At 49.8% G+C, this 13,690-nt stretch overlaps 1 protein-coding gene across 1 annotated transcript; it reads left to right on the top strand.

The window, feature by feature from the left end:
• Positions 1-471: 471 nt before the first annotated feature.
• LOC108789150 (transmembrane protein 248-like) lies at positions 472-6,860 on the top strand. The gene is made up of 5 exons (XM_018559085.1): positions 472-566; positions 1,552-1,758; positions 2,358-2,598; positions 6,586-6,724; positions 6,854-6,860. The coding sequence occupies exons 2-5, from the start codon at positions 1,603-1,605 to the stop codon at positions 6,858-6,860; spliced, it is 543 nt and encodes a 180-aa protein (XP_018414587.1). The 5' UTR covers positions 472-566; positions 1,552-1,602.
• Positions 6,861-13,690: the final 6,830 nt, after the last annotated feature.

The raw sequence follows: 13,690 nt of genomic DNA, 5'->3' as shown, positions 1-13,690 counted from the left end.
CCCAGGGTGATTTCAAGTCGAAAGTTATCAAATCTGCAGCTTTCAGTAAAATATTTCCCGGTGATCCTGCCACAAAAGGCCTTGTCCAGGCACTGCCGGTTATAGGGTGACAACTGTTTCCCAATTGTGCTCCTGGGTTGTCACTCCCTCACCCAGGTACTAAACTGCTTACCTTCATTCCCTCTCCTGAGATCTTTCCTGAGTTACCCTTCCAGGCAAAGCACAGTCACAACCCAGACAGTTTAAATGTATACTGAGAGGGGTTTCCATTTCGGGAACGTGCAAAATAATGAAAACTAAACCATCCCCTAGGCCAAAATCCTTAAAAAAAAAAAAAACAGGCACAATTGGTAAAACGTAGCCATGTGAATCGTGATGCAAACCAACAAAATGGCGGAATCGTCCTCTAGCGGCGACACATGGGCAGAGCCAGGCCGCCTGCCAGTTTCCATGGTGAAGCCAGTTGCACGTGGCGCCGACGTGGATCCGCCGCCATTTTCTTGTAGCTCGGGCATTGGGCGGCCCCCACGCATGTACCTGGGATCGGGAAGAGCGCCGCCAGGCGGGTAAGGACAGCTCTGGGAGAAGGGGAGGCGGGCTGGCGTGAAGTGTGAGACGGTACCTGGCCGCGGTGGGCAGATAGGACGTTGCTGGTGGTCGGTAGGAGGGGGAGGAGCCAGTGGTCACGGTGCCGCCGCTCCCATGATGCACCGCGGTGTGATCAACGCAGCTGAGGGGTTTTGCATGCGGACATGAAGAGGGCTTGTTGCCCATGGCAACCAGTTTGAGGCCTTGTATCATTTTAGGTTCATTGACGACAGATGAAAGCTCTACTATGGGCGACAGGAAATGTTATTGTTCATCTTTCATATATGACCCCAAATGTGAATAATGAGTGAAAAAAGGGGTAAGAAGGTGAAAACTGCTGTGCAGCTGATAATGCTATTCACAACCTAACAGAAACAAATTGGGAACATGCGTCAATTGTGCATTTCAATGCAGAAAGGAAACGCATTTGTTCTGTGGCGACAAACCTGCCCAATGTTGTAAATAAAGGTATACATAGATCTAACAGGGCCCACAGTGATCTATGTATTTCCTATTGCAGCTCTCTGGGAGAGGAAACCAGAGAGCTGATGCTGATCCTCTGGCGAGTCACTGACAGAGAGCCGTAGTAGGCAACCTGGGCACTCTGACTGTGGTAAAACTACAAATCCCATCATGCTTTTGCCTCTGGGAGTCATGACGGTGGCTGGCAGAGTCTTGCAATGCCTTATGGGATTTGTAGTCTCACAACAGCTGGAGCGCTGAGCTTGCCTACAGCTGGTATATGCATCGATGACCCGCAAATGATTGAAATCAGGAGGTCAGCATGACATGTTTTGCAGATGATATTCAGCAGTGGCAATGACAGCGTCCACATCTCTCAGGACAGGATCCAAGATGGAGGCTTTTCTTGGGGGTGACCCAAGTTTGGCTGCAAGTCATGTGATAGATGATGACCCCCCCCTCCTTTAATCTGCACCTTCTTCTTGTCCCCCTCACATTCAGGTGTTCTGGCTGAGGCCGGCTCCGTCCTTGGTGTCCCGGATAAAGTCTACCATGTGGTGGCAGCCATGCCAGGGCCTGCGATCCTGCGTCCTCCATCATCCCCCCATGGTGACTTTTTTTCTCTGTGTCGTGACGCTAGGCTTCACCTACCTGTCCCTGGGAGTGTACATCAAGACCCAGCCAGTGAGAGACATCGATTTCACCCAGGTACCGGGGTCCCAACCAAACTGGACCTTATATGGAGTCCTTGTTGTATGAGCATTATCAATGATTCGTGTCCTTAAAGGCACAGTCCACCTTTTGTCCAAAAAAGTAGTAACTAGGGATGCACCGATACCGGTTTTTCAGTATCGAATGCCGATATTTATCTTTCGGTACTCGCCGATACCGAGTACCCATACCGGTACTTCCACTAGCATAGAGCCGGCTTCCCTGCCTATCAGGAAGTCCGGCGGCATGTCATTACCTGCCACCTAGCTTCTTGATTGCCAGGAAAGCCGGCTCCATGCTGTTTGGCCGGCTTCCCAGCCAATCAGCATCGAACCAGCCAAAAAGCATAGAGCCGGCTTCCCGGATAATCAGGAAGCCGGCTGTGGATTCATTGCCTGCCGCCCGGATCCTGATTGGCCCGGGAAGCCAGCTCCTGGTTCCCTCGCGGCGCTGCCGGTTAGAGGAAATCTCCCTCTAACCGCACATTCCGGTATCGGCTCCAATACTAGTACCGGTGCATCCCTAGCCGCAACGTTGATCTCATGATTAATGTGCATATACGCAGCTAATTCTCAGTTTCTCCCCATATTTTTCAGGACTGGGGTGACATCCTCCAAGCCGTAAGCGTGGGTAAGGTCTGCGCTCGGGGCAACAGTAGCCGACGCAAGACCACCGTGGAAGGGACCAGGACTGTGAATCCTGAGGACAGCGCCAATGTGAACGCCCTGGTCACCTTTACCGTCTCTCCGTGGCAACTAGCGGTCAATCACAGCAGCTTGCAGATAATAGCCACGGGCACCCAGCTTGGCATGAGAGGTCAGTTTGGGTGGCAGACCTGTATGTATGAAAGGGCTTGTTCTGTGTCTCTCACCATTGAACAGAAGCATCAGCCAGATTCTGTAATCAGCTTTGTGAAAGTGTTATTAAACCCTCAAAGTCAATGTAGATATAAATGTAATAGCACAATTCACATACTTCCGCCTATAGGGTGGCTACGCTGTCATTTAGGATCTCCCTGGAGCCCCAGCGTAGCCACCCTAACATGCACACTCTCAACAAGGCTAATGCATGGAGAGAGCTAAAGCCCTTGATCTAAGTCAACCACCTGCCCCTCCCACAAGGCCAGTGATTGACAGCAGCTCCATTAAAGCTACCCTACTGAGCCTTTGCGCTATGTCACTTCTCTGCCCCTCCCACCAGGCCAGTGATTGACAGAAGCTCTGTTCCAACTACCCTCCTGGGCCTTCGCTCTATGTCCCCATACACCTTACGACCAAGTCTTGCGATGGTCGTAAGCTTATTAAAAGCTAGTACGATCTGCTCATCTTGGACAGGGGAGGGGCTGTATTCCCCCCGCTCCGATCCGCCAGCGCTGACTGGCGGTTTGGACGGGGGAGGGGGCGGGTACCTCTAGATAGGCAGAGCCAGCGGTTACTCACACAGCTGGGCGGATCCCGGCATAATTGTCGGGATCGGCTTCAGCTGCGGCGTCTCGGTATATAGGGAGCTGTAGCTCGCTGTATACTGAGCTTAGTGTGAGGGGAGGACGCTAATTTGTGTCCTCCCGTTACCCTAAGGAGAACTATGGGGAAAAGCCTTAACCCCATAGTTCTCCTTTAAGTCACTCAGCTGCTCCTCCCACCAGGCCAGTGATTGACAGCAGCACCTTTCCAACTACTGTACCCTCCTGAGCCCTTGCCCTATGTCACTCTCCTACTCCTCCCTCAATGCCAGTGATTGACAGCAGCTCTGTTCAAGTTACCCTTGTGAACCCTTACTCTATGTCACTCCCCTGCAACCCTCACCAAGCCAGTGATTGACAGCAGCACCTCTCCAATGACCCTCCTGAGCCCTTGCTCTAAGTCACTCCCATGCCCCTCCCAACAGGCCAGTGATTGACAGCTGCTCCGTTCCAACTACCCTCCTGAGCCCTTGCTCTATGTCACTCCCATGCCCCTCCCACCAGGCCAGTGATTGACAGCTGCTCCGTTCCAACTACCCTCCTGAGCCCTTGCTCTATGTCACGCCCCTGCTCCTCCCACCAGGCGAGTGATTGACAGCTGCTCCGTTCCAGCTACCCTCCTGAGCCCTTGCTCTATGTCACTCCCATGCCCCTCCCACCAGGCCAGTGATTGACAGCTGCTCCGTTCCAGCTACCCTCCTGAGCCCTTGCTCTATGTCACGCCCCTGCTCCTCCCACCAGGCGAGTGATTGACAGCTGCTCCGTTCCAGCTACCCTCCTGAGCCCTTGCTCTATGTCACTCCCATGCCCCTCCCACCAGGCCAGTGATTGACAGCTGCTCTGTTCCAGCTACCCTCCTTAGCCCTTGCTCTATGTCACTCCCCTGCTCCTCCCACCAGGCCATTTTGCTCATACAGCTACCTTTAGCGCTTTGTTTCTTTTGATCATACTAGGTTCCACCTTTTTTCAGAGCAGCTTGGGGTATAATTATTCACATTTATTCACATTTATTCTTACTTTATTAATTTAATTAATTTAATTTATTACTAAATTTTATTTTTCCAGAAGCGCAGATTTATTTGTTTACATTGTTTGGTGCAGAATGCCTTGTAGTACAATGATTACTGGTAGAGCTACAGGGATATTTTTTTTTAATGAAACTTTAATTCTGCTTTAAAGCCATTCTTTTGAATAATAAAAATGAAAGATTCAAAAACAGCTGTTCCCTGACCAGCCAAAATAAAAAATGAGCTTGGAGTTGAACCTTTTGAATGACAGATGTTTGGGGTTTATTGAGCAGAGAGTAGTAACTCCAATATTCACTTTGAGGCAATAGGAATGTTCCCTTTTTTGATTTCCATCCATATGCAATAGTCTCAATTCACAAAGCTTTACCCAAAGGATAAGGATCTTTATTTTACCCATGTGACTGTCATTTTCAAATCTCATTGGATGGGCATTTCATTTTTTGGAACATAGGAATCCTTATCCTGGTGTGTGTGTTAGCTTTGTGTATGAAGACAACATTTTTTAAATACAGTTCAGCGTTCATTCCGCTGCAGCCCCTGAGATCGTCGCTGGCTCCTGTTGGCTGCGTTCACCGGGATTTACAGGTCAGGAAATGCTGCTCGGTCTGAGTGAGGATCTTCTTGTGTCCGGCTCTTCCTGTGTGGTGTCCTGTGTTTCCTCATACCAGAACACTGCACATATTTCCCACCACCTATAGACAGTTTTTCGTCCTGGACACTGAAGGGGCAGTCTGGTGTACACAATGACTTGCTAAGCTATCACACCAGGAGAAGGGCCCATTCACACCACATCCAGAACATCTCCAGACCAGACCAGATTGTTTACGGACCCAAAATGCATCCCAATGTATCCCTATGCTATTTACGGCCTCTGTTCACACCAGCGCAGTCCCTTCCAGACCAGACCAGAAAAATACTGCTGGTCTCAATTTGTCTGGTCTGGAATGCATTGGACCTGCGGGTAGGTTCACACCAGTCTGGTCCGGAAAATGGTGTGAAGATGCCCTAAGGATCCTTATTTCCAAAAAACAGCCCGTTCTTTTCATTCATCTGGGTCTAATGGTTTAGAATAACGGTGCTGCAGCGTTCATTGGATCAACTGTGCCACCAAGGACGGTGGCCGAGTAAAAGGCAGGACAGGCGATAGAGCAGTGAAGAAAACAAAAAAGATACCTTATCGCACTCCTTACTGGAAAACCCCCCAAAATTGGATTGGGGGGGGGTGTATGCTCGCAGTGACCGCGGATGGCGCCGCCACTCGGTACAAAATGGATAGATGTTGGACTACAACATTGTTGGTGTGCTGGTGACATCTATCCATTTTGTACCGAGCAGTGAAGAACACATAGTGTATCAATCAGAGTTAAAGGAGAACTATGAGGGGAGTGCTTTTCACTCACCTCATAGTTCTAGCCGACCTGTGACAATGAGACTGTCACAGGTCGGCTCAGTAGATCGGGAGGTGAGCGAACACATACCGGCGTTCGCTCACCTCTCGATCCTGTCACGGCTCTCTGCCGTGACAGGGGAGGGGCTGGATTCCCCCCTCCCCGCTCCGATCCTCCAGCGCTGACTGGCGGAACGGACGGGGGAGGGGGCGGATACAGCTGGCTCTGCCTCTAGATAGGCAGAGGCAGCTGTCATTCACGCAGCTGGGCGGATCCAGACATAATTGTCGGGATCCGCTTCAGCTGCGGCGTCTCAGTATACCGCGAGCTGTAGCTCTCTGTATACTGAGCTTAGGGTGACGGGAGGACGCTAGTTTGTGTCCTCCCGTTACCCTAAGGAGAACTATGGGGAAAAGCCCTGACCCCATAGTTCTCCTTTAACAAGTCGATGATAAGGATAGATACTGACAGGCTGAGTTTAAACGCAGTCCAAACAATTCAAAGCAGTACTCCATGACGCCAACAGTCCGTTAGATGTCAGACATAATTCTGTCCAAGGCATGGGTAGGCAGAGTTACCCTTTGACCAGGCACAGACTGAATGTTCAGCAGTCTACTTAAACACTGCTGATTAGGGCAGGTGTGGTCTGCAAAGAAGTGAGCTATACTGCTGGATGACAGGCAGCAGATGGCGAGGGCGCAAGATTAATCGTTACCAACAGTCACGCAACTAAAAATAAAGATCTCTATCCTTGTATTAAATCTTTGTGAATTGAACCTATCTTGGGCTCACAGGAAGTGGGTTGAGTGACCCCGGGGGTCATTCAGATGAAGCAGCAGAAAGGAATCACTGCAGTGACAGAGTACTTTAGATTCCTTCACCTCGGGGTTTGGGGTGTTCTGTCCTCTTTGAGGTGTTCACGGTTCTCCTTTTGTATCACTCGTAGGTCCCGGTGAGGACACCCCTCTGACTTTTTCTCTGACCCCCTACTGGTGGTCCATCCAGTGTAACGGCAGTGAAGCAGAGTGCACGGTGAAGTACTGTGTCAGCTTGACTGGTCCTCGAGATCTTCTGCCGCAGAGCAGGTAAGGGGGAGCTGCATTGTACACAGGGGACATTGTGGCTTCAGGGAGCGTGAAAAGAAGTCACATGACCATATGGGGAAGCATCACAGCAAACGTTATTGCAGACCTTTACCTGCTTCTGTTCTGTAGATATTGAGAGCTAGTTCAGTACACTTGCTGAAATCTTTCAATATCAGTGCTCATTTCTGCTTTTGCTGTGATCACATGATCATTCGTAGTGCTGTAATAAAGAACATTGCACCAGCAGCATTGCCCTACTCTGTGTGTCACACTCACCTACTCCCCAATCCAGCACCAGGTCTTCTTTCCGGAATGGGGTCACCGGCACTTCCTGGTTTCAAGCACGGTGGCCAATCAGGAGACAGCCCTGCTACTATTCCTTACCTGACCCCCCCATGCCCTATGTTCTTCATGCCAGCCACCAGCCTATGACACCCTGTGACCCCAGAACACCCTGTGTTACACAGTGACCCCATAGTATCCTGTGTCATTTTCTGACGCCAGTGCCCCCTGTTCTCCTCCATGAACCCCCTGGAGTGCCTTCTAGTGACTTCAGAGAATCCTTTATCACCCAGTGACCCGAGAGCATCCTGCATTACCCAGTGACCCGAGAGCATCCTGCATTACCCAGTGACCCCAGAGCACCCTGTATTACCCAGTGACCCCAGAGTATCTTGTGTTACCCAGTGACCCCAGAGTATCCTGCGTTCCCCAGTGACCCCAGAGTATCATGCGTTAGCCAGTGACCCCAGAGTATCATGCGTTAGCCAGTGACCCCAGAGTATCATGCGTTAGCCAGTGACCCCAGAGTATCATGCGTTAGCCAGTGACCCCAGAGTATCATGCGTTAGCCAGTGACCCCAGAGTATCATGCGTTAGCCAGTGACCCCAGAGTATCATGCGTTAGCCAGTGACCCCAGAGTATCATGCGTTAGCCAGTGACCCCAGAGTATCATGCGTTAGCCAGTGACCCCAGAGTATCATGCGTTAGCCAGTGACCCCAGAGTATCATGCGTTAGCCAGTGACCCCAGAGTATCATGCGTTAGCCAGTGACCCCAGAGTATCATGCGTTAGCCAGTGACCCCAGAGTATCATGCGTTAGCCAGTGACCCCAGAGTATCATGCGTTAGCCAGTGACCCCAGAGTATCATGCGTTAGCCAGTGACCCCAGAGTATCATGCGTTAGCCAGTGACCCCAGAGTATCATGCGTTAGCCAGTGACCCCAGAGTATCATGCGTTAGCCAGTGACCCCAGAGTATCATGCGTTAGCCAGTGACCCCAGAGTATCATGCGTTAGCCAGTGACCCCAGAGTATCATGCGTTAGCCAGTGACCCCAGAGTATCATGCGTTAGCCAGTGACCCCAGAGTATCATGCGTTAGCCAGTGACCCCAGAGTATCATGCGTTAGCCAGTGACCCCAGAGTATCATGCGTTAGCCAGTGACCCCAGAGTATCATGCGTTAGCCAGTGACCCCAGAGTATCATGCGTTAGCCAGTGACCCCAGAGTATCATGCGTTAGCCAGTGACCCCAGAGTATCATGCGTTAGCCAGTGACCCCAGAGTATCATGCGTTAGCCAGTGACCCCAGAGTATCATGCGTTAGCCAGTGACCCCAGAGTATCATGCGTTAGCCAGTGACCCCAGAGTATCATGCGTTAGCCAGTGACCCCAGAGTATCATGCGTTAGCCAGTGACCCCAGAGTATCATGCGTTAGCCAGTGACCCCAGAGTATCATGCGTTAGCCAGTGACCCCAGAGTATCATGCGTTAGCCAGTGACCCCAGAGTATCATGCGTTAGCCAGTGACCCCAGAGTATCATGCGTTAGCCAGTGACCCCAGAGTATCATGCGTTAGCCAGTGACCCCAGAGTATCATGCGTTAGCCAGTGACCCCAGAGTATCATGCGTTAGCCAGTGACCCCAGAGTATCATGCGTTAGCCAGTGACCCCAGAGTATCATGCGTTAGCCAGTGACCCCAGAGTATCATGCGTTAGCCAGTGACCCCAGAGTATCATGCGTTAGCCAGTGACCCCAGAGTATCATGCGTTAGCCAGTGACCCCAGAGTATCATGCGTTAGCCAGTGACCCCAGAGTATCATGCGTTAGCCAGTGACCCCAGAGTATCATGCGTTAGCCAGTGACCCCAGAGTATCATGCGTTAGCCAGTGACCCCAGAGTATCATGCGTTAGCCAGTGACCCCAGAGTATCATGCGTTAGCCAGTGACCCCAGAGTATCATGCGTTAGCCAGTGACCCCAGAGTATCATGCGTTAGCCAGTGACCCCAGAGTATCATGCGTTAGCCAGTGACCCCAGAGTATCATGCGTTAGCCAGTGACCCCAGAGTATCATGCGTTAGCCAGTGACCCCAGAGTATCATGCGTTAGCCAGTGACCCCAGAGTATCATGCGTTAGCCAGTGACCCCAGAGTATCATGCGTTAGCCAGTGACCCCAGAGTATCATGCGTTAGCCAGTGACCCCAGAGTATCATGCGTTAGCCAGTGACCCCAGAGTATCATGCGTTAGCCAGTGACCCCAGAGTATCATGCGTTAGCCAGTGACCCCAGAGTATCATGCGTTAGCCAGTGACCCCAGAGTATCATGCGTTAGCCAGTGACCCCAGAGTATCATGCGTTAGCCAGTGACCCCAGAGTATCATGCGTTAGCCAGTGACCCCAGAGTATCATGCGTTAGCCAGTGACCCCAGAGTATCATGCGTTAGCCAGTGACCCCAGAGTATCATGCGTTAGCCAGTGACCCCAGAGTATCATGCGTTAGCCAGTGACCCCAGAGTATCATGCGTTAGCCAGTGACCCCAGAGTATCATGCGTTAGCCAGTGACCCCAGAGCATCCTGTATTACCCAGTGACCCCAGAGAATCCTGCGTTACCCAGTGACCCCAGAGTATCATGCGTTAGCCAGTGACCCCAGAGTATCCTCCATTACCCAGTGACCCCAGAGTATCCTGCGTTACCCACTGACCCCAGAGTATCCTGTTTTATGTCGTCTCCCCTTTACAGATGGTCCCCTCAATGTCCCGTGAACAGTTCGGGTGTCTCCGTGCTCCCAGAGATGTGTGTGCTGGAAACAGAACCTTCCGCTTCTACCAAGTGCTACAGCCTCGTGTATGATGGATACCTGAACCAGAATGTCCTATCCGAGGTGAGAAACGCTTCCGTCACTTCAATGCAGAGACCAGTAATGACATGGAGGTCAGCAGGAGGAACCAATGAGAGCTGTGGGGGACCCGGGAGGAGATGTGGTATATGCAGACATTGAGCAGGATACAAAGTAGCGACATCATGACCAAGGAAAGTTTGTGTGGTGACCTTCCATTTACACCAGGTCTGGACAAATCCCAGAAAACCAGGTCGCCAATGCTCCTTAAAGATAACCGCTGGCGCCTGACTTCTGAAGTTTTCCCTAGTTGTTATTGGAGTTGGCTCCTAAAAAATCCTGCTGGCTCCTGGATTGGGCACCCTGGATCCTGGATTGGGCACACTGGCTCCTGGGTTGGGCACATTGGTTCCTGGATTGGGTGCACTGGCTCCAGAATTGGGCGCACTGGTTCCTGGGTTGGGCACACTGGTTCCTGGATTGGGCACACTGGCTCCTGGATTGAGCACACTGGCTCCTGGATTGGGCACACTGGTTCCTGGATTGGGCACACTGGCTCCTGGATTGGGCACACTGGCTCCTGGATTGGGCGCACTAGCTCCTGGATTGGGCGCACTGGTTCCTGGGTTGGGCACACTGGTTCCTGGATTGGGTGCACTGGCTCCAGGTTTGGGCGCACTGGCTCCAGGTTTAGGCGCACTGGCTCCAGGATTGGGCGCACTGGCTCCTGGATTGGGCACACTGGCTCCAGGATTGGGCACACTGGCTCCTGGATTGGGCACACTGGCTCCATGTTGATGTTTCCACACACTAGTATAGACTCGTCCTGTGCAGGTCACTGATCACTGTGATTTCTCTTGCAGGAGGACGCGGACCTGTGTGCACAGCGATTGCTCAATGTTGCCCTCGTCATCCTCGTCCTGGGGCTCCTGTGGATGGTATTGTTTGCTTTCTGTACCCCGCCCTCCAAAGAGAAGAAGACGGATGGACCCCTATGATGTAACCCAACAGACTTATCGGGAATCCAAAGATCTGTGCCATGGACGAAACGATCAATAAAACAGGATTCCCAAAAAATTCCCAGTGGTGTCATGTCTGCAATGGTTGTCTGCCAACCCAAAATATACAGCCCATCACTCAGCCCAGCCCATCACTCAGCCCAGCCCATCACTCAGCCCAGCCCATCACTCAGCACAGCCCATCACTCAGCACAGCCCATCACTCAGCACAGCCCATCACTCAGCCCAGCCCATCACTCAGCACAGCCCATCACTCAGCCCAGCACATAGAAAGCTGAAGTTTAATAATCCTATGCTTTGCCTTCCCTGGTCCTCCCCTTCCCCCATTATCAAAATGCTGAGGACATTATTCAATATAAACCTTTTTTGTTTTCATTACATACCATATATTAGTTCCTGTGTTGCGTCTCTGTGCTTCTCTCTGCAATGCAGGCAGATCATGGCTGGTGGGAGGGGCTGCCAGGGTGCCGTACATAGCTTCCTGAAAATATCACAGCACCCTGCCTCAGTACTCCTCTCTCGACAGCCCTCAGTCCCGATGCAAGCAGTGGGCCGGCTCGGGAGGAGTTGTGCAAATATCAAAATGCCTCGATGGGTGGGTGTCAGTCCGGAGGAGTAAGCTTCATTTAATGCAGACCACCCCCCAGGTAACACACGCATGTGATGCTGAGCCTCCATGATTCAAAGAACTAGAGTTCAATGAATGAAAGGGGCGGGGCCAGGGACAGTCATGGAGATATTGTTGTGCAACATGGAGATCTCATTGTAGAACATGGGGACCTCACTAGAACATGGATATCTCATTGTAGAACATGGAGATTTCACTAGAACATGATGACCTCACTTTGGAACATGGATATCTCACTGTAGAACTTTTGGATCATGCTGAAATACATGGATATCTTGTTGTAGAACATGGGGACCTCCCTAGAACATAGATATCTCATTGTAGAACATGGGGACCTCACTAGAACATGGATATCTCATTGTAGAACATGGAGATTTCACTAGAACATGATGACCTCACTTTGGAACATGGATATCTCACTGTAGAACTTTTGGATCATGCTGAAATACATGGATATCTTGTTGTAGAACATGGGGACCTCCCTAGAACATAGATATCTCATTGTAGAACATGGGGACCTCACTAGAACATGGATATCTCATTGTAGAACATGGAGATTTCACTAGAACATGATGACCTCACTTTGGAACATGGATATCTCACTGTAGAACTTTTGGATCATGCTGAAATACATGGATATCTTGTTGTAGAACATGGGGACCTCCCTAGAACATAGATATCTCATTGTAGAACATGGGGACCTCACTAGAACATGGATATCTCATTGTAGAACATGGAGATTTCACTAGAACATGATGACCTCACTTTGGAACATGGATATCTCACTGTAGAACTTTTGGATCATGCTGAAATACATGGATATCTTGTTGTAGAACATGGGGACCTCCCTAGAACATAGATATCTCATTGTAGAACATGGGGACCTCACTAGAACATGGATATCTCATTGTAGAACATGGAGATTTCACTAGAACATGATGACCTCACTTTGGAACATGGATATCTCACTGTAGAACTTTTGGATCATGCTGAAATACATGGATATCTTGTTGTAGAACATGGGGACCTCCCTAGAACATAGATATCTCATTGTAGAACATGGGGACCTCACTAGAACATGGATATCTCATTGTAGAACATGGAGATTTCACTAGAACATGATGACCTCACTTTGGAACATGGATATCTCACTGTAGAACTTTTGGATCATGCTGAAATACATGGATATCTTGTTGTAGAACATGGGGACCTCCCTAGAACATAGATATCTCATTGTAGAACATGGGGACCTCACTAGAACATGGATATCTCATTGTAGAACATGGAGATTTCACTAGAACATGATGACCTCACTTTGGAACATGGATATCTCACTGTAGAACTTTTGGATCATGCTGAAATACATGGATATCTTGTTGTAGAACATGGGGACCTCCCTAGAACATAGATATCTCATTGTAGAACATGGGGACCTCACTAGAACATGGATATCTCATTGTAGAACATGGAGATTTCACTAGAACATGATGACCTCACTTTGGAACATGGATATCTCACTGTAGAACTTTTGGATCATGCTGAAATACATGGATATCTTGTTGTAGAACATGGGGACCTCCCTAGAACATAGATATCTCATTGTAGAACATGGGGAGGTCACTAGAACATGGATATCTCATTGTAGAACATGGAGATTTCACTAGAACATGATGACCTCACTTTGGAACATGGATATCTCACTGTAGAACTTTTGGATCATGCTGAAATACATGGATATCTTGTTGTAGAACATGGGGACCTCCCTAGAACATAGATATCTCATTGTAGAACATGGGAACCTCCCTAGAACATTGATATCTCATTGTAGAACATGGGGAGGTCACTAGAACATGGAGATCTCATTGTAGAACATGGGGAGGTCACTAGAACATGGAGATCTCATTGTAGAACATGGGGACCTCACTAGAACATAGATATCTCACTGTAGAACATGGAGATCTCACTAGAACATGATGACCTCACTTTGGAACATGGAGATCTCAGTGTAGAACATGGAGATCATGCTGAAATACATGGACATCTTGTTGTAGAACATGGAGACCAACTGTCTCTGTGTTCCACAACAAGACATTCCAAGGACCTGGAGAACAACAATCTTTCTGCAAAGTCATTCCAGCAAGTGAACCTGTTGTTATATATAGAACCCAACATTAGCATAGAAGCTCCTAAAGAGGAA

Source organism: Nanorana parkeri, unplaced genomic scaffold (assembly GCF_000935625.1).
Source record: "Nanorana parkeri isolate BGI_ZX_2015 unplaced genomic scaffold, ASM93562v1 scaffold379, whole genome shotgun sequence".
Lineage (NCBI taxonomy): Eukaryota > Metazoa > Chordata > Amphibia > Anura > Dicroglossidae > Nanorana > Nanorana parkeri.
The sequence above is the reverse complement of the archived record's forward strand: the minus strand, read 5'-3'. Positions and strand labels throughout refer to the sequence as shown.